The sequence below is a fragment of the Papaver somniferum genome, chromosome 1 (genome assembly GCF_003573695.1).
Source record: "Papaver somniferum cultivar HN1 chromosome 1, ASM357369v1, whole genome shotgun sequence".
NCBI lineage: Eukaryota > Viridiplantae > Streptophyta > Magnoliopsida > Ranunculales > Papaveraceae > Papaver > Papaver somniferum.
In genome coordinates, this window is record NC_039358.1 from 55942521 (window position 1) to 55966465 (window position 23945).

The 23945-nt window shown below is 36.8% G+C and overlaps 4 protein-coding genes and 3 non-coding genes across 8 annotated transcripts; 2 read left to right on the forward strand and 5 right to left on the reverse strand.

Moving 5' to 3' along the window:
- Positions 1–530: 530 nt before the first annotated feature.
- Positions 531–5000, reverse strand: LOC113329158 (tRNA-splicing endonuclease subunit Sen2-2). 2 transcript variants are annotated; one of them, XM_026576126.1, is made up of 3 exons: positions 4864–5000; positions 3343–4213; positions 901–1421 (listed from the first exon to the last, which is right to left on the reverse strand). In XM_026576126.1, exons 1-3 carry the CDS (start codon positions 4896–4898, stop codon positions 1347–1349), a joined length of 981 nt encoding a protein of 326 aa, XP_026431911.1. In that variant the 5' UTR covers positions 4899–5000; the 3' UTR covers positions 901–1346. The 2 variants fall into 2 exon arrangements, with proteins under 2 accessions (XP_026431917.1, XP_026431911.1); XM_026576132.1 differs by lacking the exon at positions 4864–5000 and having other exon boundaries at positions 531–1421; positions 3959–4126.
- LOC113341899 lies at positions 1940–2013 on the reverse strand. The gene has a single exon (XR_003356199.1). It is a non-coding gene; the product is annotated as a small nucleolar RNA Z105 (small nucleolar RNA).
- Positions 2351–2424, reverse strand: LOC113341906. Its single transcript, XR_003356202.1, has one exon. It is a non-coding gene; the product is annotated as a small nucleolar RNA Z105 (small nucleolar RNA).
- On the reverse strand, positions 2684–2756 carry LOC113341912. Its single transcript, XR_003356204.1, has one exon. It is a non-coding gene; the product is annotated as a small nucleolar RNA Z105 (small nucleolar RNA).
- Positions 5001–5633: 633 nt separating the features above from the next.
- Positions 5634–7802, forward strand: LOC113313901. The gene is made up of 4 exons (XM_026562701.1): positions 5634–6413; positions 6500–6754; positions 6852–6943; positions 7040–7802. Exons 1-4 carry the CDS (start codon positions 5634–5636, stop codon positions 7800–7802), a joined length of 1890 nt encoding a protein of 629 aa, XP_026418486.1.
- Positions 7803–8083: 281 nt separating this feature from the next.
- LOC113287399 (glutamate--glyoxylate aminotransferase 2-like) lies at positions 8084–12644 on the reverse strand. The gene is made up of 14 exons (XM_026536143.1): positions 12356–12644; positions 11239–11377; positions 10947–11012; positions 10632–10749; positions 10383–10464; positions 10202–10289; positions 9938–10096; positions 9614–9787; positions 9405–9536; positions 9223–9288; positions 9042–9106; positions 8829–8920; positions 8560–8716; positions 8084–8428 (listed from the first exon to the last, which is right to left on the reverse strand). The coding sequence occupies exons 2-14, from the start codon at positions 11350–11352 to the stop codon at positions 8299–8301; spliced, it is 1443 nt and encodes a 480-aa protein (XP_026391928.1). The 5' UTR covers positions 11353–11377; positions 12356–12644; the 3' UTR covers positions 8084–8298.
- Positions 12645–16869: 4225 nt separating this feature from the next.
- On the forward strand, positions 16870–18978 carry LOC113313977. Its single transcript, XM_026562777.1, has 3 exons — positions 16870–17474; positions 17532–17802; positions 18910–18978. The coding sequence occupies exons 1-3, from the start codon at positions 16870–16872 to the stop codon at positions 18976–18978; spliced, it is 945 nt and encodes a 314-aa protein (XP_026418562.1).
- The last annotated feature ends 4967 nt before the right edge of the window (positions 18979–23945 follow it).

Here is a 23945-nt window from a genome sequence, read left to right on the forward strand (position 1 = left end):
AGCAATGCAGGGTGCAGCTATGACAACACAAGAAGCAAGGAAGACCGGGTTCAAGCTTTTGGTTGTTGTAAGCAGCAGTGGTAATGCTACAGGAGAAGTTTTCTTGGATGATGGAGAAGAAATTGAAATGGGAGGCAAATCAGGAAACTGGACCTTTGTTAAGTTCTCTGGTGGTGTCTCAGGCGATGAGATGACAATTCAGTCAGAAGTCGCAAATGGTGACTTTGCTGCGGCTCAGAAATGGGTCATAGAGAAGATTGTTTTTGTGGGTTTGAAAAAGAAGGCTGCTACTTTCAGAAGGCATTGGTTGAACCTCCTTGTTAACGATGCTCCAGCATCGAATGTTACCTTCGACTGGAAGGGTGCTTTCGGAGTTGCAGAGTCGCAGGGTTGTCCCAGTCAATTGCAGAGAGTTTCGACCTGTAGTTTCCAATCAAGTACTAGTAATTAGGATAATGCAATCTGTATGAAGTAATATTTTTCACTACCACAGAGATGTAGTAGTATTTGTGTTGTTAATAAACTGAATGTTACTTTCATGAGTTTAATAATAAAAAGATGATTCAAAGTATTCATATTTGTCATTTAATTTTCACAAATTTCGAGTCTGGATTCTCTTTAGATAAGCTGCATGTCATAACCAAAAACTAAAAGTTGACCTCATGCTGAACTCAACCTCTCAGAGGTACGAGGATCCTCGCGGTGCTTCTCTGCAAACCATCTCATAATTGTTCTCCCTTCAACTTTGTAAAGATCCATTTCTGAAGGAGATACGGCGTCACAATCGTTGGTGTTAACACTCAAAACCATTAAGGTTTTAGCTACAAGTGTAGAAAGACGAACCATACCTTCAATATCTGACCAAACCCTTAACCTAGAACTATTATTGAAATCAACAATGACAACAAATTCAGAATGAACCAGAGATGGGTGATGGCGGTAGGCCACAAAATCTGCACCATACTGTAACCCAGATCTTACTACCCAGTTTTTCTTTCGGAGATGAGAATACGCAATGTAGAACTCAGGAAATGCTCTTCTCTTTGACTTCATGTATTGCCATACATCATTACTGGACACCAAACACTTATTTTCATCCCTAATCCGAACGCATTCAAGAGAATAGCACAAATAAAAAGCTTCCTCAAAGCTTAGCTCATACCATTGTTTATCTTCATCTGCGGAAATTAAAAGCTTCCTCAAAGCTTCCTCGGAGCTTATAGGTTGTCCGAAACAAGAACGCTCCAGCAGTTCAATTTGTTCAACATCAACTGAGAGAAGCACAGCAGAATTTAAGAGAAACCCCTGTGTTTCCAATTTAAGAAGAGAGGATTGAAGCTGTTCAACTATTTTTGACATAGGATCAGCAAGAGCTTTAGCTTCTGCACTCTTCTTTCCCTTCCATCTTGGTCCCGTTCTCCCTTCAATCAGCACGAATAAAACCAACTAAAGTTAGCACACTGGTACAGTGGTACTGCAATGGGTATCGTACCACGAAGTGGTCAGACAAGTAAGCTAACAATACTAATGTTTTGGAAGACAAAGATAAAAGAAGCTTGTGAGCAAAAATTATAATCCTTATTTCACTTAATGATAGTGACAATATAAGTGCAGAAGTGGGAAGTTGTGAATCTTCAGCATTCTCATTAACAAGATTCTTCAATACAAATCAAAAAATAAAAGAACAATGAAAACTAAATTGACTAATTAAAAACGATCATCAGACAGTTAAGAACCACCTAGGCTGAACAAGACTCTAACCTCTTTCATACCATGAAATGCACTAACAAAGAACACTATGTTTCTACCAAATAAAAAACACCAATGGAAGAGCCCAAAACAAGCTTAAATACTACTTGAATTCAGTCATACACTTCCTACCACATATGGGTGCAGATGTGGGGAAATTGTGAATCTTTATTGTAGAGATGGATAGCGTTCAGAATGAGTAGGAGGTTATTTATCCATTCATATAATTTAGTCGGATTAAAATACTTTTCATCATCACAACGCTTCAATCTCACTTCATAAGAAGATTCTTAAAGATATCAAAAAAGAAAAAACAGAGAAAAACAAATCCGATTAAATAAAAAAATAACAATCACCAAAACAAAAAGATTCTTAGGCCAATTTACAAAACTAGGACTCAAGTTCCACAGGTTTAACCTCTTTCATACCAAGAAATACGGTGCCAAAGAAGCCAAGTTTCTAGCTAACAAGAACCATCAATGGGATAGCACAATACAAGCCTAAGTACTACTCAAATGCAGTCGTACACTTGCTTCCTCATACGAACTAAAAGTGCGCAAGTGGGGAAATCATGAATCTTCATTGTAGAGATAGATAGCGTTCAGAATGAGTAGGAGGTTATTTATCCATTCATATAATTTAGTCGGATTAAAATACTTTTCATCATCACCACGCTTCAATCTCAATTCATAAGAAGATTCTTTAAGATGAATCAAAAAAGAAAAAAATAAAGAAAAATAAATCTGATTAAATTTAAAATAGAATAATCACCAGAACTAGGCAGGCCAAGTTTCTACTAACAAGAACCATCAATGGGATAGCACAAAACAAGCCTAAGTAATACTCAAATGCAGTCATACACTTGCTTCCTCATACGAAGCATCAGTACAGAAGTGGGGAAATTGTGAATTTTCTTTGTAGAAATAGATAGTGTTCAGAATGAGTAGGAGGTTTTTTATCCATTCAGATAATTTAGACGGTTTGAAATACTTTCATCATCACAACGCTTCAATCTCAATTCATAAGAAGATTCTTTAAGATAAATCAAAAAAGGAAAAACAGCGAAAACTAAATCGATTAAATAAAAAACAAAAAATCACCAGAACAAAATGATTCTTAGGCCAAATTATGAGGTCCAACACGACAAAAGTTCCAAAGGATTAGGCTCTTCCATACAGAGAAATACAATACTAAAGAAGTCCAAGTTTCTAACTAACAAAAACTATCTATGGGATATAGCACAAAACAAGTCTCGACAACTACGCAAATTTTAAAAACAAAACAAAATTATACGTCAATGAAACGCAAACAATAGGTGAAACCTACTTAAACCATTATTTATGATAATTGAAGACTGTTTCTGCACCTAAGAAAAATTGTTGGGAATCTGGAAACCTCTAAAAACACAAAAATTGGCATAGTAATTTTCCTTGAAGAGATAATCTGTCTAGCAGTTTATGTGCAAGATATTAAGCCTGCTTGTTTATATGCTATGTATAATCAACATATCAAGTATTTAACTATCCATGAGATCAAAAGCAATGGGGTTTTTAACAATTGCTACTAATAATAATAATCACATAATTTTCATACCAAAAATTGCACTTCACTCAGGATAAAAGATTCAGCGACAGACAGAGAGAGAGGAGCTTTTTTAGGTTGGATCCTGGAGATTGAAGAGGCAGGCACTGAAACAGTACTAATGTCTTTGGTAGGAAGTGTTGGGATCTCTTGTGTTGAAATCAACCTTTTTCTAATGTGTAGGTGCTGCTCTGGAATCATCTCTTCAACTTTGTAAAGATCCAATTCTGGAGGAGATACGAAATCACAATCTTTGGTGTTAATCCTCAAAACCAATAAGGTTTTAGCTACACTAGCACAAATACGAACCGCACATTTAACATCTGACAATACCCGTAACCTATGACTCTTGTCGAATTCAAGAATGACAGCAAATTCAGAATGAACCAGAGATGGGTGATGGCGGTAAGCCACAAAATCTGCACCGTACTTTGACCCATCTTTTACTACCCAGTCTTTATTTCGAAGATGAGAATATGCAATGTAGGACTCAGGAAATGCTTTACTCTTTGACTTCATGTATTTCCATAGATCATTATTAACTACCAGACACTTATTTTCATCCATAATCTTAAGGCATTCAAGAGAAGAGCACAAATAAAAAGCTTCCTCAAAGTCTAGCTCATACCATTGTTTATGTTCATATGAATTAGGTCTAGGTCTTCCGAAAAAAGAACGATTCAGTAGTTCAATAACTTCAATCTGTTCATGGCCAACTGGGAGAAGCACAACAGAATCTAAGAGAAACCCTTGTGCGTCTGATTTACATAGAGAAGATTGAAGCCGTTCTACTATTTTTGACTTAGGATCGGCAAGAGCTTTAGTTTCTGCATTCTTCCCCTTCCATCTTGGTTCCATTACAGCTTCCAATGGTAAGACCAAACTAAAACAAAAATTACAGATAGTTATCAAATACTTACTACTACAAATTTTAAAAGACAAAACAGAATTGTACATCAATCAAACACAAGCAGTAGGTGAAACCTTCACAATTTATTATTAAACCCATTACTTATAAAATTTTGATCAGAACTCAGAATCTACTAAGAACATAAAATTGGCATATTAATTTGTTTTAAAGAGACAATCTGTCAAGTAGTTTATGTGCAAGAATATAAGCTTGAGCAGTTTAAGTTTTGAGTCTTGCTTTCTGGAACTGGGATGCATACACAAAGCTTCATGATTTCGTAAAACATGGCGCATTAGTTAGCCATTCATAATCCCCTCATCAGGCATACTAACGATAAGCTCTATATCTATATGCTCGATGATGACACAGACCGGTGATGCTCTTTATTCTGACATAGGAATTTAGCAGAGGTTGTTAATTACAATACAGGACACGGGAGAATATCAAAAGATGACTCGGAAGAGTGCTTGAGCTCTATGTTATCTAGAGCATGAGATTTATCAGTATGTAGATCTGAAATCAAGGTTAACTATGTACAAACATTAACAATCAGATTTATATTTTTCAATCAAAAATTGCACTTCCATGGAGAATATAGATTTAGCGAGAGACAGGGAAATTACCTACTAAAGAGAGAACAGAGAGGACCTTCTTCCATTGAGTCTGTAGATTGGAGAACAGCACCAACACAAGCACTCTAGTTTCTATGGTGGAAGCATACTAGGAATTATGGTTCTTCTGGTTTTTCTTTGGGTTTAAGAAGAGAAAGAATTATTTACATAAGCATAAAAAAAAGAAAGCAGAGTAAGTAAAAAAGGAATATCAGAGGGAAGGTTTCGATCCTCGGACCTGTGAGTTATGGTCCCACCACGCTTCCGCTGCGCCACTCCCATATTGTTGTTAGAAGTTTGCTTAATATTTATAATTAACATAAAATAAAATGACTAGTGTAAATAAAAACCGGTTTGGCGCCACTTAGCCGTTTCGCCTCTAAAACTCCCTATCACCATTTCCTACTGCATCCGATAATCAATGAAACAGTCAGCGTAGATTCAAAGTTCTTAATTTGTAGTAGAATTTATTGGGAAACCGTCTATAGGATATGACTAGAAGCCTAACCTTTAGACGAAATGAGAGGTTTTGAGCTGTTTCCTAAACTGGAATGGCCAAACTTAGTTTAAAAAATTGGTCGTTCTAGGGGTTTGGACATAGAGCATTGGATTGACTTAATCCTGTTCCTAACTTCTTTTACTAGAGATAATGTTGATCCCGTAGAATTTAGAGAATTAGCAAATTTAAACATTTTAGTCAGGATCACAAATTGGTCTTGTTATTAAAGTTCTTTTTCTTTTAGCTGCAGGAGACTAGATTCAGTGAAAGATTTGGGTGTTTAATGGCGTCGTTGCACGGTGGTGTTTTGCTAAAGCTATTAGAAGAAATGGAATCTGACGAACAAACAATCGGTAATGAACCACGTAAACCGGCACTTTTACAAGTTCGAAGTATAATTCCTGTGATGGCAGAAGGTGATCTATGGCCAAAACAAGGATTTTATCTGAAAGTAAATGATGCTTCACATGCGATGTATGTTTCCCTTCCTTGCGAACACGATGAAATGATTCTGAATAACAAATTGCAGCTCGGGCACTTCATTCACGTACAAAGATTAGAATCTGCAACGCCAGTTCCGGTACTTGTAGGTTTAAAACTTGTTCCTGGTCGCCACGCTTGTGTTGGCACTCCAGAAGATCGTGTTCCGGCTTCGCTTGGAATTCTCGGCCCATCATTTTCTGATTCAGACTCAAAGTCTGAGAATAATAGCGACGATGTGGTTACGAAACCACCTCCTAAATTGCGTTCGTTGAGTGCGTCTAAAAGCTTGAGTAGTGACCAGAATGTCAGAAAGGGTCTACGGTGTCGTTCAATTCCAGTGGTGCCTCCAAGTAAATGTGTTGTAGAGAATAAGCACGTCGATGTCGTGAAGGCGCTTTCGCAAATTAGCATTACTTGTAGTGATAAAGATAGTGATTCGGATAGTTCTAAGTCATCTGCTTCTTCTAGGCTGAAAACCAGAAGGAGCTGGGATGGTAAACCAGAAGGATTTGGAGAAAAACTGCGATCGCGGGTGGTAAAGCATGAAATAAGAAAACCTCCCACTCCTCGCAGAGCTTGTGTGAGTTTCACATTCAATTTTCCATTTTTAAGCTACAACTCCCTAAAGAATGCTTCTGCTGAACTTTGCTTTATTTTGTACTGCAGCTCTCTCCATATTCTTCTGGACAAAATGATAGCTCGGATGATAATGCGTCAACTTGCTCATCCAGAAGAAGAGTTGTGAATCAAGCTTCAAAAGTTGGTAGAAGCTCCACCAGACAAAGAATCCCTATATCGACTGAAAAACGCGAGAAGAGCTTTAACCAAATTAATCCTTTGAGTCCAGTTAATGACAGAAAATTTAAACAGTCAAGGATTTCATGGGATGCGCTCCCTTCAAACCTGGAGATGCTCGGCAAGGTACTGTGTATATCCGTTAAATTTATAAAATTGTACGTATATTTGTTTTAGAAAAAGTGAAGATGTTCATGAATATTCTGCATTGCGCGTATTGCAGGAGGTCTTACAGCACCGAGATGTGGCATTGCTGGCTGCTGTTGAGGCTTTGCAAGAGGCCTCTGCTGCTGAGAGATTGATGCAGTGCTTGAGGTGAGAAACCAAATTTTGTTTGTGGTTACGTGTTAGGAATTCGGAATTGGTAGGATTAGCTTGAGGCCTTACGTTGCTGTCTTCTTTGCTTTGCAGCACATACTCGGAACTGCAGCTTAGCAAGGATGAAGATCCGTTGCCAGTGGTTGATAAGTTTTTGGATTTCCATAATGAGTTGGTGAATGTCAGATTAATATCGCAATCAACTGCAAAACTCGGCCCTCATTTTACATCTTCTGATACTGAACCACCATTCAGTCCAGGCTCCAAGGAAGCAGTAAAACTAGTATATGAAAGAAAGAAACGCGCAGCTTCATGGATTAAAGCAGCTGTGGGATCAGATCTTTACGCCTCCCCTTCTCCTATCAAACCTATCACTCATTCCCTTGAGGTGACAAAACTAGCTAAAAGATCAAGTCCCACTAGTCATTCCAAACAAAAGGATGCTTGTTCAGTTACTAAAAGCGGTGAGATCCAAGTCGGGTTAGCAGCGCCTACTAAGGAAAACTCGATGGATTGGGTGAAGGGAATTTGTTTGTGCGCTTCATCTGACCTTGCAAATTCCTTGCAAGGAGAATGCAATAAATGGTTCCTAGCTTACATTGAGAAATTTTTAGATGAAGTTATGTGCCAATCAGCTGCCACTGTATCTGACTGTCAAATTGCAGGGCTCATGTGTCAAATGAAGAAAGTTAACGAGTGGTTAGATTTATTCAGTCAGAAAGATGGTTCTGCAATAGAGGATGATGAAATAGAATCATGCCGAAGGATCAGAAACAAAATTTACAGTGTTCTTTTGAAGCATGTTGAGCGGAGCGCGTTTGCTCTGGAAAGCTTGAGCACAACATCACAAGACTGAAAATTTGGTGCAAGGAACAATGAAATGTGTGAATAGTAATCTTCTTAGCCACTTTAGGAGGGAATTCTGCTTCCTGTAGCATAATATGTAACTTGGAAGTAGCCTTGTATATAAAACAAACTAAATGTTTTATACTTTTATCGACATATAATATGAACTATATTGTAAAGAAACCAGCTGCCAGAACGGCTATCAGAAGACAGATCAGGAGAGTAAGAATTTAAGATTTCTCCCAGACCCATTCATCATTTTCAAGAGCCATTCAGAAAGTTTAACATGATAAAGGGATGAAAGTATTGTAGATTAGAATGAAATTAAGCAGGAATTTCAAGTTGAAGAAATACATGTTTAACTGTCATGTTCTGTAGAGAAAATTGATAGATAATAACTGTAGTAATTAGTACCAATATATCAACAGAATGACAGAGATCTGTGTAGAATATTTTACAGAATCACAGATTAGGTCCTTTTTGTAAGCGCTGGCTTGTTGCTTCATCTACATTCTCGAATAACCTCTTTGGTCTTCGTATTGTTCCATGAATGCATCATTGAACTTCTTGAAACTATCCATGATAGCAGGCATGTCTTCTTCAGCTGGTAAGATAGTAGTCCTCAAGTGGAAGACCCTGTAACATAAGAAACATATTAATTATGAATTTCCTGCTGAAGTTGATGAATGAACAATTACAAATCAAGACCCTAAAATTGAAATTCTAGTTTAACAACATTTAACAGAAATATTAGAGGAGTTAATTACCCTTCTTTTTGGCCAAAACCTGAACCAGGGACAGTTGAAATGCCTGTTGCCTCCAAGAGCTTCAGACAGTAGTAAACATCGGGAACTTTACCAGCCATTTTTGCCACTTCGATAGCTTTTGGAGGAAGACGTATTTGTGGAAACGAATACATAGCTCCTGTAACCATTAACCTCATTATAACCTATTGCTTTTACTTTTTAGAGACTTCATAAAAAGTAAAAACAAGAAATGAAATATAAGCATGCTGTTGTTTATAACTCCCATTTACCTTCGGTGAAGTTGCAGACAACGTTTCTGCAGCTGTTAAAGCCATTGGTCATAATGTGTGCCCTTTTCCGCAATGATTCAAGGATCGTTTTACTGCATTGATTTATAAATCGGAAAATTATTGTTAGTATTTTATAAGATATTTGAAAAGCAAAACTGTATCATTGGTCGTTGTATTGTAAGTTCTAAATTACAGAATGTAAGCCATCCACACCTCTCCTGCACAAACTTCTGATACGAGATATCTCCAGGCTTTGGAGGGTTGACCATCAGACCTAACTGATAAAACAAAAGATGTTTTGGAGGTCTCAGAATACAAATAGCATGAAACACTTGAGTGCTAAAAGTATAACAGCTGTTTTATGAGTGTGATTCTAAGTGATTTTTTCACTTACAAAGATCTGTCCGGGGACATTTGGACTGAGAGATATAGATGCAACCTTATAAATCTCATCCACAGACTGCAACACCGCATCGACAACAAAGAGGAAATGAACATCAATAATTAGATAATCTCGAGGGCGAAAGATACTTGGAAAATAAACAAAATTTCAGGAGTTCATGGGAAGAAAGAAACCTCAGCAGGAATATTGGTCATCTCAAAGTATCCTCCACGCTGACCACATTCTCCCCAATAACCTTTGGAGACAGTGTGGAAAGACACGAGCTGAACATCCTTGCTAATGGGTGTGCCCATGTCCATCAAAACCTGACATCATTTTGAGAAATTAGTTTTCACTCTATAAACTCCATAGTAGTTTAATTGATATTAGGATAATATTATACCTTTCTTGAACTTATAAACGGGCGTTCATCCTGGTATACGTTCTGCTGATAAACTTCATCTGCGAGGAGGACTAATTTTTCTCGGGAACAAAACCGCAACAGCTCTTGTAGATCCTCTATACTAAGACACTGACCCGTAGGGTTTCCTGGGTTTATAATCACCATAGCTTTGACCTGATCACATTTCAAGACATAAAGGACTGAATTCCGGGTTTCAATGTGTACATTTGGAAAAATACAAAGCTCGAGATTCCATTTTCTATAACCAAGTGAAGAAACCAGACCAAGGGGAATAGATGAGTTTTAAGCACATGCTATACTTACAGTTATTCCATTTGTACGGGCCTGTGCAACTGATTGGCGAAGGTTATTAACATCCAGACCCCAGTTAGCCGACTCCTCTAAGTAATATGGAACAAGAGAACCACCACATAAAGCTATTGCGGCAGAGTAAAGTGGGTATTGAGGAACAGGAACCAAAATCTGACAGTAAACAGTAGAAAATCCAGAATTTAGAGATTGTAAACATCCATTGTCACCCAAGAGAATAGATGTTCACTATTCATTAATGTTATTGATGCTTAATACCCCATCTTTTTCACCACGGATCATGGTATTCAACATCTGCATTACTCCTTTGCTGGCACCATCCGTGAGAAATATGAGTTCTGGGTCACTGTGATTGGAACAAACATAGTCAACTTCTATTTCAGAGAACACAAACCCACAGTGCCTGGACAAACATAAGGTATGTTCCTGGTAATATTACCTTGAATATCCATCTCGCCTCTCAATGAACTCAGCAACTTCCTTCCTGATTCCTGGAAGACCTCGAGAATCACTGTAAGCACCTGATTATACAAGCAAATTGTTATGATTGTCCGCTTTGTTGTAAGTTTCAGCAGAATTCACTATTTTTTGATGATTTAACCCCAATAGCAATCCAAACTTGATTTTCAAAACAACAAAGCTATTTCATATGAATGAACCAGATATTAAGCACTTCATTGGAGCTCACCAAGACCACCAGATGTCAATGAAAGATAATGTTTAGCTCTTGCGATAGCATCTGCTGGGAAGACAAGCCCCACATTAGGATCATCTAGTAGAAATGGAGCTTGGCACAGAGCGACCACCTGTTACGAGGCATTTCCTTGTGTAAGAACAAATATAAAGATGAAAACATGCGGGAGGAGGTAATGAAGGGAAACTTTTTGCCTATACCAACTCCGATAATTCCAAAACAGTTCCACAAAGGTGGTCAATTCTTAAACGAGAGAACGGACACAGTAAATTCGTAGAAAAAGACTAACAAATAAAGATTGGAAATTACCTGGCGAGGGAACGACAGTGGCTTTTGTCCTAAAGCATGAGGGTTGCCAACATTTGTAAAGATAATCTGTGGATGAACAAGTGAAAATATAAGAGATTTGAAGAAAAACTTTGAACAAGTCAATAAGAGATGATTGCAAGTCACATTCCCATGATATCAACGAATCCAATCCAAAACTTACGAAAAATTATAAACATGTAAAAATCAACTATATCACGGAACTTTGCTGGACAGCAACGCTGACTCATACACGCAATTTTATCAGGGTAAACATAGATAAGAAAACATTTACCTTCTTCCCTTCCTTCTGAAGCTCTGAAGCGCGAAGATATAGTTCACCTCTTACAGCATATTGAACGTTCTTGACGTTTTCATTAAGAGTTTCATGGTCTAATCCCTTTGACATGATTAAGTAGTTATTCTCCTTGCCACTGCAAGCAGAAAAGCATACAATATTAGCAACACGTAAATAAGATCCTAACCTGAAAAACAGTGCAGTAAGTTTGAGAAAACAGCGAGTAAAATACAAGTTTGGAAGTCATCATGAGAGCATAAAACTATATGAAGACGAATATGATCAGTATGGTACCATGAGCATAACAAATTGACTGGACATCTCAATTGTTGCCTATGCAACAAATTTATAGGCAGCTAACGAGATCAGAGAACAATCGATGAAATTGAAATGGTCATAGCCCCAAAATTTACTTTCTCAATTCAAATTTGCTTTCCTTATACTCAGTCTATTTTATCATTAAAACCTCAAACACAAACAGACAGAAATACGCAGACACCCAGAACAAAAATCAAAAGTTCTATACTGCAGAAGCCAGTTAAACCATGAAAAATCAAAATCAAAATCTGAAAGTAAAAAAGAAAAGAAAAAGAGAAGGTCTAGTTGTGCCAAACACAACTGTCTTCATACATGCATTAACAACAATGACAGTAAAATACACAATAGTTCTTTTTTAGTACATTACTGAAACAAGACAAACCCAGATACAGTAACACTCTAGATCCAATTTAAAAATCCCACAAAATATGAAGTACACATAAGCAGAAAAACCCATGAACCAATCTATATAAACAATTGTTGAATAGCTAATTTCCATCAAACCCATGTAAGATTTCATTAAGCAGTCTCTCAAACCCTATAATTCAACATTTCAATTGAAATCCTATTAACCAGAACTACCCAGAGAGGATAAAACACAATTCAAACCCACCAATCATTTCATTTTCGCCGCCAAAAGTACAATAAAAAAACACAAGATAATGGTAGAAAGATATAATTAAGCAGAAACTTAAAATACCCAAATCGATTAATCACTAAAGATTTCAATCTTTTTTTTTAAAGATAAAAAAACAAAACTGTAAACAATTTAAGATCTTAGAAATAAAATGCTTACCTTAAAACTTCGATCAGGTTAGAGGCGCTCAAAGATAACTGAGTTGCAGAGATGAGGAAGACAAGTGAGATATGGAGTGAGTTCCAAAGTTGTGCAGCTCTGAAAACTCTGAACTAGAAAGAATATTTCTGTGGTACTCTTTGCATGTATAATGTATCCATTTTTCTGTAGTTTTGTTTGTTTCATTGTAAATCAACCAATGTAGAAGTTAAAAACCAAGGGATATGCATATCCTGAACTAATTAGGACCACAACACAAGAACAAGAAGTCTAAAATTCAAGAGAAGAGATAAAGTTGAGAAAATATAAGTGTGGTGCAGATTTATGTGCCTCTTTACTTACACTTTCGTAGACAATGAAAGAAATTTTGGGTTCGTATACCCTCTTTACCCTCTCTGTCACTCAATGGTCATACATTGTGATCAAGGGAGTCAATTTAAGGCCTAATTTTGGTCACACATGTCTGGATTATAGACATGTGGTTTTAACTCTTATCAGGACTATGGCCACTTTAACCACCCCTTCACGGCCAATGCAACTTAATGCGAAGTGAGAATGTTATAATTACTCTCCATTTTTGTTGACCTTGCACAAATATCTCCGAGAGGTAAAAAATATTTTTTTTGGAATCAGCTTAAGAAAGTTGCTTCCATTTTTTGGAAGCAACTTGTATAAAGTTGCGTACATTTTGGAAGCAACTTGTGCTAGTTGCGTCCACTTCTGAAAGCAACTTGTGCTAGTTGCTTTCATTTTTCGGAAGGTAGGGGTATTTTTAAAAATTGAATAAGGGTATATTTTAAGAGGCGAATTTTAAGGGGTATTTAAATAATGTTCCCTAGTGCGAACAGGAGACTAGTGCTAGCATGATTTATATGGGTTGATACCAACATTATTAGGGTTGACATCATTTAGCCAATCCAACGATCAGGATCGACCAAAATTTTTTTGTCCTATATAAAATGGTATCAGCCCATATAAACCGGGAATGTGAGGACTCATCCTTCGGGAATTTACAATGTCTCAATATTACATTATAATTTAAAGTTTACCCCATAACCAATATTATGCTTCGTGATGCAAATTTAATCCAGTGACCTGAATGGCCTGATATGTGCATTTGCGACCCGAAAGTCATCAAACAATCTAAACTATTTCATGTGACAAGGAATATACAGATGTAACAGACCCAATTTAGGTAAGGTTTGGGTGGCATAAGGTTGCTCAAAGTAAAGACTTGTCCATGCCAAACTGTGATTGTACAGCTAATTCCAAGTTGTAAAGGTGGTCTTAACATCAGAGAAATTGTAATACTTAATGAAGCCATTTAACTAAATTGACTTGGAGAATGTTACAAAATTCAGATGTTTACATGGATGTAAATCCTGAAGTATGAGTTTTTTCCAAATTGTAATATATGATTAAATGAGCACCAATGTTCATGTAATGTATGATTAACTAATGGATTTTTAAGAGTATTTTGTCAATGTTCATGGATTTTTCAAGTATGTGGCCCGACCACATCGTAGCCGTACCGATTAACTAGTGGTGGTTATCTCATATTGTAAGGATTTTTGGGTCTCTTTTTTAGGGAAACATTTGTTTATTAACTTCGGTTCTAGCAATATTAAATTTCTTTCTCAACTCATACGTTGCGACACTAAAAGATGGAATATGAACACTCTAAATGCTTTGATTCTTGATGATGTTGGTGAGAGAATATGTAGAATTAGACTTCGTATGAGAAAAAAAAATGATCAAATTAGATGGACATTATTTTCTGTCAAATGATTAATGTTAAATGAATCTCAACAAAGATGTAGCACCAATAATGACAAAACTACTTGGAAGAGGATGTGGAGTATGTTTGTTCCACTAAAAATCATACACTTCATCTAAAAGTGTTTGCAAAGCGCTCAACGCTAAAAACACGATTTCTAGATTTGCTCGTCATATTGATTTTAGTTGTCCTTTTGTGGTAATTCTGATGAAAACGTGCATCATATTTTTAAAAGTTTAGGATTTGTTCTAATAATAAGACATATATATGGAAGTGATGTTGGTTGAAGGTGCGTTAATGAGAAATGCACTAATAAAAAGATTTGCAGATCAAGGAAATATGATGTCAAAGCATCCTTATGCGACGTTACTTATTTGATAGAGCTTCATGATGTGTATGCATCGTCGTTGTTGTGTTACTAAACAAAGAATGCACCACCGTGGTACAAAACAAAGGAAAAATAAACGTTACGATATTCCATCAACGCTGGGTACTTGAAATTATTTGAACCTCCATTACTTAATGAAGAGGTTATATAGAAACTGAAACTGCCACCTGTAGATGACTTATAGTTTGAGAGAGAATAATCTCTTAAACAATGGCGCGTATAAATTAGAGAGAAAGGGGAACACCCATACGACAAAATGGAACGTCATTTCCGTGTGGGGGCATTGGTAAAATTTCTTAGCAAATCAAAGTGGTTCATCAATGAAAAAGTGATAAGTGCATAATTCATATGATTTTAATGTCCATTCCATACTTGTTTTAGCTATCATTTTTGCATATTTTCGTATTATTACTCTTGTTTTCTCTTATTTGCCTCTATTAGGTGAATCATCCAAAAAGGAGCTACAAAGTGCTGAAAAGAGCTACGAAGAGAAGTATTCCAAGTATCCAAGTGCCCAAGTCCAAGAGAAGTGGAAGAAGTGCGACGCAAAGGAGCAAAACGCTCAAAATCAAGAGAAGGGCCAAAGACCGATCTTAAATCATTCAAATTAAGTATTTATCATCATCATCTTGAATAGAATTGAAAGATAAAAAAGAATGCAAAAAGAATGAGATCATTCCGAGTTCGGATGAAGATGTTGTGGCCAAAACAGTTTTTATCGAACACCGAAGACAGTAAGGTTCGCATACCCGGTACACATACTTAATTCCGAAAATTTCTGCTGGAATTTGAAGTTTGCGGACCAGGTAAGCGTACTTAGCAAGTAGGAAAACGTGTATTAATACCTTGGAAGGCTTAAGGTCACGTTTGGGATTGTTATTTCGTATTTTTGGGTCGGGTTCTTGAACCGAACTAAATACATGAAGGCCAAGCAATGTAAACCTATAAAAATGTATTAGGTTATGTGAAATTTCATCAAATCAAGGGATCACGAAATTGTAAGTCTTGGAGAGGAGAAATATCAAAGCTAGGGTTTCTGAGCGGTTCTTCAATCGTAATGATATCTCTAAACTTTTCTCATATGTATAACATGGATGTTTCTACATCCATGAGTAGATAAACACCTATTGATTGAGGATGAATTCTAAGTTGTAAACAAGATTTGAGTTATTATATTAATCTACTTTGAAGTTCTTCATATGATTATCGTTTGTTATATTATATGAATATTCATGATTGATTGATAGATTGTTTAGGTGGCCAACTAAATTGATTTGTTGGTTCAATCTATTGCTAGTATTAAGTTAGGAGATAAGTAATCGTCGAATAACTTGTACACAAGTATAGAACACAAAACCTTGCAGAGGGATTATCTGGAGCGATTGTGTGTATAAACAACACTAAAAAGTAGACCTTGATTTAAGAGTCTAACTAGTATGATCAACCTATAAATTCACAAAAAGATAAAGCATTCGACTAAGTTACACCTTGAGTGATCTACTACTAGGTGGTTTGGGTGAATAGAATCTAGTAGGCGAGAAATTTTGTATCCAGTGATATAAGGAATTTAGGGGATAGAACTGATCTATCTTTTATTCCACGGTTGGTGATAATCTATGATTAACAACGAGTAGGCAATTATAATAACTCATTGACGGTTTATTAACTAAGAAGGATTCCTCGATCATATCTCTCTCTATTGATTACAATTCAACTTTATTTGCTTTGATTATTTATTTTGTTCGCAATCTAAACAACCCCCCCTTGTGACACTTTGACAACTAAAACTCACTGCTCTTCATGGGAACGATCCTTACTTCCATTATATTACCAGTTAATTGTGTGGAAATAAGATTATTAATTTTTTGAGCCTACGACAGCCATCAAATTTTGGCGCCGCTGTCGGGGAGTAGTCGGTAGCTTTAGTTGTTATTTTTATTAACTTTAATCTTGTTTTTTAGAATTTCTTTTTAGTTTTTAATTTCGTTTTCTAGATTTTTGTTTTCAGGTACTTAATCTCTGGTACCGAAAGACTGGGAATACCAGAGGTGCGGAATTCAAACCCGTAAATGAACGATACTTCAAGCACGTCAGCAAACGCAGCAAGAAGAACCTTCTACATCAACAATGGTGAACGACGGTGGAAATCCTCCACCACCTCCTCCTCCAGAGAGGAAAACGTTAAGAGATCTAACATCTCCATGTTTGGATTCTCAACCATTGTGTATTACTCTGAATGACACTGTGGAACTTAAGTCAAATCTTCTTCATTAGATTCTGAAGTTCAAGGGATTACCGGGTGAAGATCCTAATCAACACCTACAACAATTTCATAATACAGTAAGAAGCATGAGAAAGAATGATGATGATGCTGATATAGCTTTCCTACAAGCTTTTCTATTCTCATTGGTAGACCAAGCAGAATCATGGTTATATTGTCTCCCTCCCGGAAGTATTACCACATGGAACGGAATGAAAAAGCTGTTTTTAGAGAAGTATTTTCCTGCTTCTAAAGTTGCATCTATTCGTAAGGAGATTAGTGGCATTGTGCAATTTAATGAAGAATCTATATATGAATACTGGGATAGATACAAGATATTGTTGGCGAGCTATCCAAACCATCAAATACCACCGCAACTCATTATCACACACTTTTATGAGGGTTTACTACCACATGAGAGACATTTGATTGATGCAGCTAACAGTGGTGCATTGGATAATAAAACTATCGAGGAAGCGACTAGTTTGATTGAGAGCATGGCTGCAAACACTCAACAATTTTACACTCGAGATTCCTCGACAGTTAGAAGAGTTAGCGAGATGGGAGATTCTTCACACATGGAGCAACGAATGAGTAATATGGAAAAAATGGTACAACGCATAGCTTCTGCAGTTGTTCCTTCATACGAAGAGGAAGCCGAGGTAAATGCCATATTTCCTAATCAAAGGCCCAGGTTTGATCCATATTCTAATACTTATAATCCTGGTTGGAAAGATTATCCTAATTTCAGTTATGTTAATAAGCAAGCAACAGCTCCTAATCTGTATGCTATACAAGGTGGTTTTCAACAATCACAATCCCAACCACAACCTCAAGCTCCAAATGAGGACACTTCAGAGAAGATGATCACAATGATGCAAGATCTCACATCCATGTTTCAACATAATCAACAAAATAATGATGCAGCTATTAAAGAATTGCAAACTCAAATGGGGCAATCGGAAACGGATATGAATCTTATGAAGGATCAAGCGTCTACAACATTCCCATCACAACCTTTTGTGAATCCAAGAGAGCACGTTAATGCAGTCACTCTAAGAAGTGGGAGACAAACTGAAGAGCCACATCAACAAAAACAGGTTAGTAACAACATCGAAAAGGAAGTAGAGGAGGAAACCGTCTCAAAGGAAAAGCCAATCTCAAACGGCCAACCTAAGGATACGGTTCCCACTTTTATCATACCACCTCCTTTCTCTAGTCGTTTTGCCAAGTCGAAGAAGCAAGCTCAAGACAAGGAAATCATGGACATTTTTAGCAAGATACACATCAACATTCCATTTATTGAGGCCATCAGAACCGTGCGCAGGTATGCCAAGGTTTTGAAGGATTTGTGTACAAGGAAGGATAGGTTCATTGCTAATGAGATTACTCAGGTGGGAGAAAGTGCTACATCTATGTTACTAAAGAAGATTCCTACAAAGTGTGAGGATCCTGGCGGCTTCACAGTTCTCGTTATCATTGGTAACCGACAATTTGAGCGTGCTTTGCTTGACTTGGGAGCATCCATAAGTGTTATGTCAGCCAGTTTTTATGATTCTTTGAATCTTGGATCTTTAAAAGAGGCAAAGATCACTATTCAATTGGCTAACAAGTCCAATATATATCCTAAGGGAGTCGTGGAGGACGTGTTAGTTCAAGTGAATCGTTTAATCTTTCCGGTTGATTTCTACATTGTGGATATGCACAATGGAGATAATTGTTCATCTACTTCGTTACTTCTTGGGAGACCGCTTATGAAAACTGCAAAGACGAAGATTGATGTTGATAGTGATATACTCACTCTGGAATTTGATAAGGAGGTCATACGGTTCAATATTTTTGAAACCATGCGCTATCCTAGTGATGTTCACTCTGCTTTCTCCATTGATGTTATTGGTTCGTTAGCACAACAAATGTTTGATTTGAATAGTGAAGATGAACTTGGAGTTGTGCTACAAAATAGCATTGATTTAGACGTTCACGGACAACCGAACCTGGACGTTGAATTAGCCAAAGGACTGTTCCAGATGTGTGGTGCTTTAACAGCACTATAAGATGCTAAACCGGGTAATATTTCTTATATTTATTTACCCATAACTAATGAGGTTCATTTACCTTCTATTGTGCAGGCACCGAAACTAGAATTGAAGCCGCTTCCAGACTACCTAAAGTACGTGTACTTAAGTGACAAAGAATAACTTCCGGTGATTATTGCAAAGAACCTCACCCCAATACAAGAAGAACGTCTACTTAGGATTCTGAAAGAGCACAAAACGGCTATTGGTTGGACAATTGCTGATATTAAAGGCATTAGTCCATCCATGTGCATGCATAGAATCCTAATGGAAGATGATTTTAAGCTAGTATGTGATGCTCGACATAGGCTTAACCCCCCAATGATGGAGGACGTGGAGAAAGAGATCCTCAAATTACTAAGTGTGGGGGTGATTTACCAAATTTCTGACAGCAAATGGGTTAGTCCGGTACAGGTGGTACCTAATACAGCAGGTGTCATTATTGTTAGAAATCAAGATGATGAACTTGTTCCTACAAGAGTTCAAACTGGATGGAGAGTGTGCATAGACTACATAAAGCTTAATTCCGCAACCCGAAAGGATCATTTTCCTTTGCCTTTCATTGATCAGATATTAGAGAGGTTAGCGGGACACTCGCATTATTGATTTTTGGACGGTTATTCGGGGTACAATCAGATTGTTATTGCACTAAAAGATCAGGAGAAGACTACTTTCACTTGTCCTTTTGGTACGTTTGCCTATAGACGGATGACGTTTGGTCTTTGCAATGCGCATGCCACTTTTCAGAGGTGTATGGTTTGTATATTTTCTGATTACGTGGAACACATAATTGAGGTATTTATGGATGATTTTAGTGTTTATGGCAATTCATTTGATTTTTGTTTACAAAATCTTGAACTTGTGCTTAAAAGATGCATAAACACTAATCTTGTTTTAAATTGGGAGAAATGTCACTTTATGGTAAACCATAACATAGTGCTCGGTCATATTGTGTCCTCTTGAGGGCTCGAAGTCGACAAAGCAAAGATAGACTTAATAAGAAACTTACAATATCCCACTTCGGTGAAGGAAATTCGTTCTTTTCTTGGTCATGCAGGTTTTTACAGGCGGTTTATCAAGGATTTCTCCAAAATCTCAATGCCGATGTGCAAATTATTGCAAAAGGAGGTTGTTTTTTACTTCAACGAGGAGTGCAAGGATGCCTTTAATAAATTGAAAGAGTTGTTGACAATTGCACTAATTATCAAGTCACCGGACTGGAGTCTTCCATTTGAATTAATGTGTGATGCCAATGACTATGCAGTTGGAGCCGTTTTGGGTCAAAGAGTAGACAAGCTGTCTCGTGTAATTTATTATGCATCTAGGACCCTAAATGATGAACAAATCAACTATTCTACCACCGAAGAATTTTTGACTATAGTGTTTGCATTAGATAAATTTAGATCCTATTTAGTGGGTTCAAAAGTGGTTGTATATTCTGATCATACAACACTTAGGTACCTATTAAAGAAGAAAGCAGCTAAACCAATGCTTATACGGTGGATTCTACTATTGCAAGAATTTGATTATGAAATCAAGGATAAAAGAGGTGTTGAAAATACTGTTGTTGATCACCTTAGTAGACTTGTTGTTTCCGAGGAAGAACTTCCTTTACAAGATTGTTTTCCAGACGAACAACTTTTCTCAATTGAAGATTTAACACCTTGGTACGCGGACATAGTGAACTACTTGGTTACAAGACAAGTACCTAGTACAATGTCTAATTTTCAAAAGTTTAAGCTTAATAAAATAGCCAAGAAGTATGTGTGGGATGAGCCCTACTTGTGGAAATACGGTTCTGATCAAATCATCCGCATGTGCGTACCTAATTCTGAATTTCAATCTATTCTTACTTTTTGTCATACTTATGCATGTGGTGGTCAATTTGGTTCTAAACGTACCGCTTTCACAGTACTTGAAAATGGATTTTATTGGCCTACCCTATTTGAGGATGCATACATTTTTTGCAAATCTTGTGATAGATGTCAAAGAACGGGCAATCTAGGTGCTATAAATCAAATGCCACTTACACCAATTCTTGTTGTAGAAGTATTTGATGTGTGGGGAATTGATTTTTATGGGTCCTTTTGTCAATTCTTATGGAAAATTTTACATACTTCTTGTTGTGGATATGTTTCTAAATAGGTGGAAGCTAAAGCCACCCCTACTAATGATTCTCAAGTTGTTTGTGAGTTTGTGAAGGAATATATTTTTTCTAGACATGGTACACCAAGAGTGGTTATCAGTGACGGAGGCTCGCATTTTCAGAAATCCTTCCATGCTCTACTCAAGAAGTACAACATAACATACAAAGTTGGTACGCCGTATCACCCACAAACTAGTGAGCAAGCCAAAAACTCAAATCGTGAGATTAAGTCCATTCTTAAGAAAACCTTAAACGCTACACGTAAAGACTGGAGTTACAGGCTTAATGATGCACTTTGGGCATATAGAACGGCGTACAAAACACTGATTGGTATGTCTCCATATCGGTTGGTTTATGGCAAAGCTTGTCATCTTCCGGTTGAACTTGGACACAAGGCATATTGGGCGATAAAGATGTGCAACATGGATTATGACAATGCGGGGAAACAAAGGAAGTTACAACTCAATGAGCTAGAGGAGATACGTCATGATGCGTACGAGAGTTCTCGTATTTACAAGGAAAAGACGAAACTTTTCCATGACAATATGATTTCTTGGAAGAGTTTTGTTGTGGGGCAAAAAGTTCTTTTATTTTATTCTCGTCTTAAACTATTTCCTGGTAAGCTAAGGTCCAGATGGGTTGGACCATATGTTGTTACTAATGTTTATTCTCATGGCGCAGTTGAAATTTCTAGTTTTAGAGATAGAACAAACTTGAAGGTGAACGGCCATAGATTTAAGCCATATTATGAAAGCATTTCTTATGTGGATATGGATGTGCAAGGATTTCGTGATTATCTCCCTATGGAAGAGTAATTAAAAGGATGCCAAGTCGGACGGAGGACATTAAACTAAGCGTTAAATGGGAGGAAACACATCGGTTTTATATCTCTATCCCTTTTTTTTTAATTTTCTTAGTTTTGAATATCATTATCTTGCATTCCCATCTTATATTTTACAAGTCTTATATCTATAATGAAAGTTTTGACGAATTCTCGTCAGAAAATTCTAACTGCGCACTTGTCACGAAAATAGCTCTCGAGACTTCATATGGAGTCCGATTTGAGTGGTTGACCCCAACTTTTAAAGAGGAAAGACTCAGATTTATTTTCCAAAAAGAAAATATGAATTTGGAGTCTGTTAAGTTGGAGCAATAGGCCTGGACATTTGAGTTTCGGAATTTTTCCAGAACTTTTTCAGATTGCATGTCAGTCAGTCCGGAGACCATAAAAGTCAGACCGTTTATCGAAAAATTATGCCCTTTTGACACATTATAGAAAAGGCGTAGTTGAAAACTTTCGTTTAGAATGTTTTCGCTAATTCCCTACAAATTGGTACATTTTTTGAGTTTTTCAGGGTTGTTATGTCAGAAATCAGAATTTTCGGTTTTGAAAATTGAGGACAATGTTGAGTTTAAGTGTGGGGGAGCATTTAGTATCATACTATATGCATATACACATAATAAATAATAATCTTTGATTTCTTGCGTTCTTGAGACTTCATCTTTTGGAATTAATTATGAGCTATTTAGGATGACACTCTACACCTTGTTAAGGTTGAAACAGTTCTTACGTCTATAGATGGAAATCCACTTTATCGTTCTACAATTCTTAAATATATACGTTCATAATTGAATGTGAAACTCAACTATGGTAGTCATTTGAAAGAGTCATCCTCGCAATTAATCATTACTGAATCACTTTCTTTTTATTTTTGCAGTTATATGTTTCTCTAAAGTGATTTGGTGGGATCCTGAGACTGCTGTGGATGTTGTAGCAAGGCAATCACTGGTTGATTTTATATAAAATCCCCATAAAAAAATTGTCTCACACTCATAAAGAGTGAGCCGGAAAAAAAATGAAAAAAGAAAGAAAAGAAAAAGAAAACATTTATATAAGGCTCCTCTTCATTTATAGATACTTGGATAGCAATACGTGTGAAACGTTGTCCCTGTCTCCGTCGCCTAAGCAAGCGTGGAATGCAGGATCCAAGGCAACTATCACGTATTTGCTGAAAATGAACATGCTCTTAATGTATCTAATCATGTAGTCAATGAAATAAAAACCTATCATCATTATATAGCAAGTCTAAAAAAGACTATGGATGAGGTTCTTGACGCTTAGATAGCAGTATGTGTGAAACGTTGTCCCTGTCTCCGTCGCCTAAGCAAGCGTGGAATGCAGGATCCAATGGAACTATCACATACTTGATGAAAAGGAAACATTCGCTTAGTCTATCTAATCATGTGGTCAAGTTAAATGGGTGTTTCTCTCAACTATTGCGCTATAAATAAAGATCCTTGGACGACATTCATACAAGTATTGTGGGTAACATCTTTCACTTAAGTCAACATTTTCACACTTCACTTTTCAATTTATATTATCTTATCTATCCATGTGATTTCAGTATGCGAGTGTTGTGACAAACGTTGCAACAAGTACAATGACTATCTTAGTAAAGTTTTGCAATTAGTTTGAATGACATACGTAAGTAATTGCTTATGTGTGCGGATTGGAATGTATGTGGGATGTTTGCAGCTAAAGAACATACGCAAGCTAATTATTTGGTTTTTTGATTTGTGTCTATCCATAGTGGTTCTTCCAAGGAGAGAAATTGGAGTAGGTTTTGTGGGTATACCTCTTGTAAGCCCTCAGGAGACTATAACTCGTCCACTAGGGACACCTAGGGATTAAAAGGCTTGTTATACATGCTAAATGTAACCTGTTAGAGCATTGCTCGGTCGAACTCGCATGCGTTTCTATATCAAGCATGTTTTTCAATATATGTCTTGATTTCTAGTATACTTATGACTGAGTCTCGGTCTACGATAGTTAGGAATAGTTGAGCTCCAGACTCCATGGTGATTATCTTGCAAAGACGAAGAACTACTCAAAGAACCGGTGGAAATTCATACGACTAAAAGGTATGTGGAGACTTGAACTCAT

Coding starts and splice junctions, on each gene's coding strand:
- LOC113287399 (XM_026536143.1), bottom strand. CDS start 11,352: ATGTCAAAGGGATTAGACCATGAAACTCTTAATGAAAACGTCAAGAAC. Junction 10,750..10,946: donor CACTGTCGTTCCCTCGCCAG/GTAATTTCCAAT, acceptor GCCTCGTAACAG/GTGGTCGCTCTGTGCCAAGC. Junction 10,097..10,201: donor TCCGTGGTGAAAAAGATGGG/GTATTAAGCATC, acceptor GTTTACTGTCAG/ATTTTGGTTCCTGTTCCTCA.
- LOC113313901 (XM_026562701.1), top strand. CDS start 5,634: ATGGCGTCGTTGCACGGTGGTGTTTTGCTAAAGCTATTAGAAGAAATG. Junction 6,414..6,499: donor CCACTCCTCGCAGAGCTTGT/GTGAGTTTCACA, acceptor TTTGTACTGCAG/CTCTCTCCATATTCTTCTGG. Junction 6,944..7,039: donor AGATTGATGCAGTGCTTGAG/GTGAGAAACCAA, acceptor TTTGCTTTGCAG/CACATACTCGGAACTGCAGC.
- LOC113329158 (XM_026576126.1), bottom strand. CDS start 4,898: ATGGAAGAAGGTCCTCTCTGTTCTCTCTTTAGTAG. Junction 4,214..4,863: donor CTCTGTTCTCTCTTTAGTAG/GTAATTTCCCTG, acceptor TTTTTGTTTTAG/TTTGGTCTTACCATTGGAAG. Junction 1,422..3,342: donor TGAGTGAAGTGCAATTTTTG/GTATGAAAATTA, acceptor TGCTGATTGAAG/GGAGAACGGGACCAAGATGG.
- LOC113313977 (XM_026562777.1), top strand. CDS start 16,870: ATGAGAAAGAATGATGATGATGCTGATATAGCTTTCCTACAAGCTTTT. Junction 17,475..17,531: donor TTTCCTAATCAAAGGCCCAG/GTTTGATCCATA, acceptor TCCTAATTTCAG/TTATGTTAATAAGCAAGCAA. Junction 17,803..18,909: donor CATTCCCATCACAACCTTTT/GTGAATCCAAGA, acceptor TCTATTGTGCAG/GCACCGAAACTAGAATTGAA.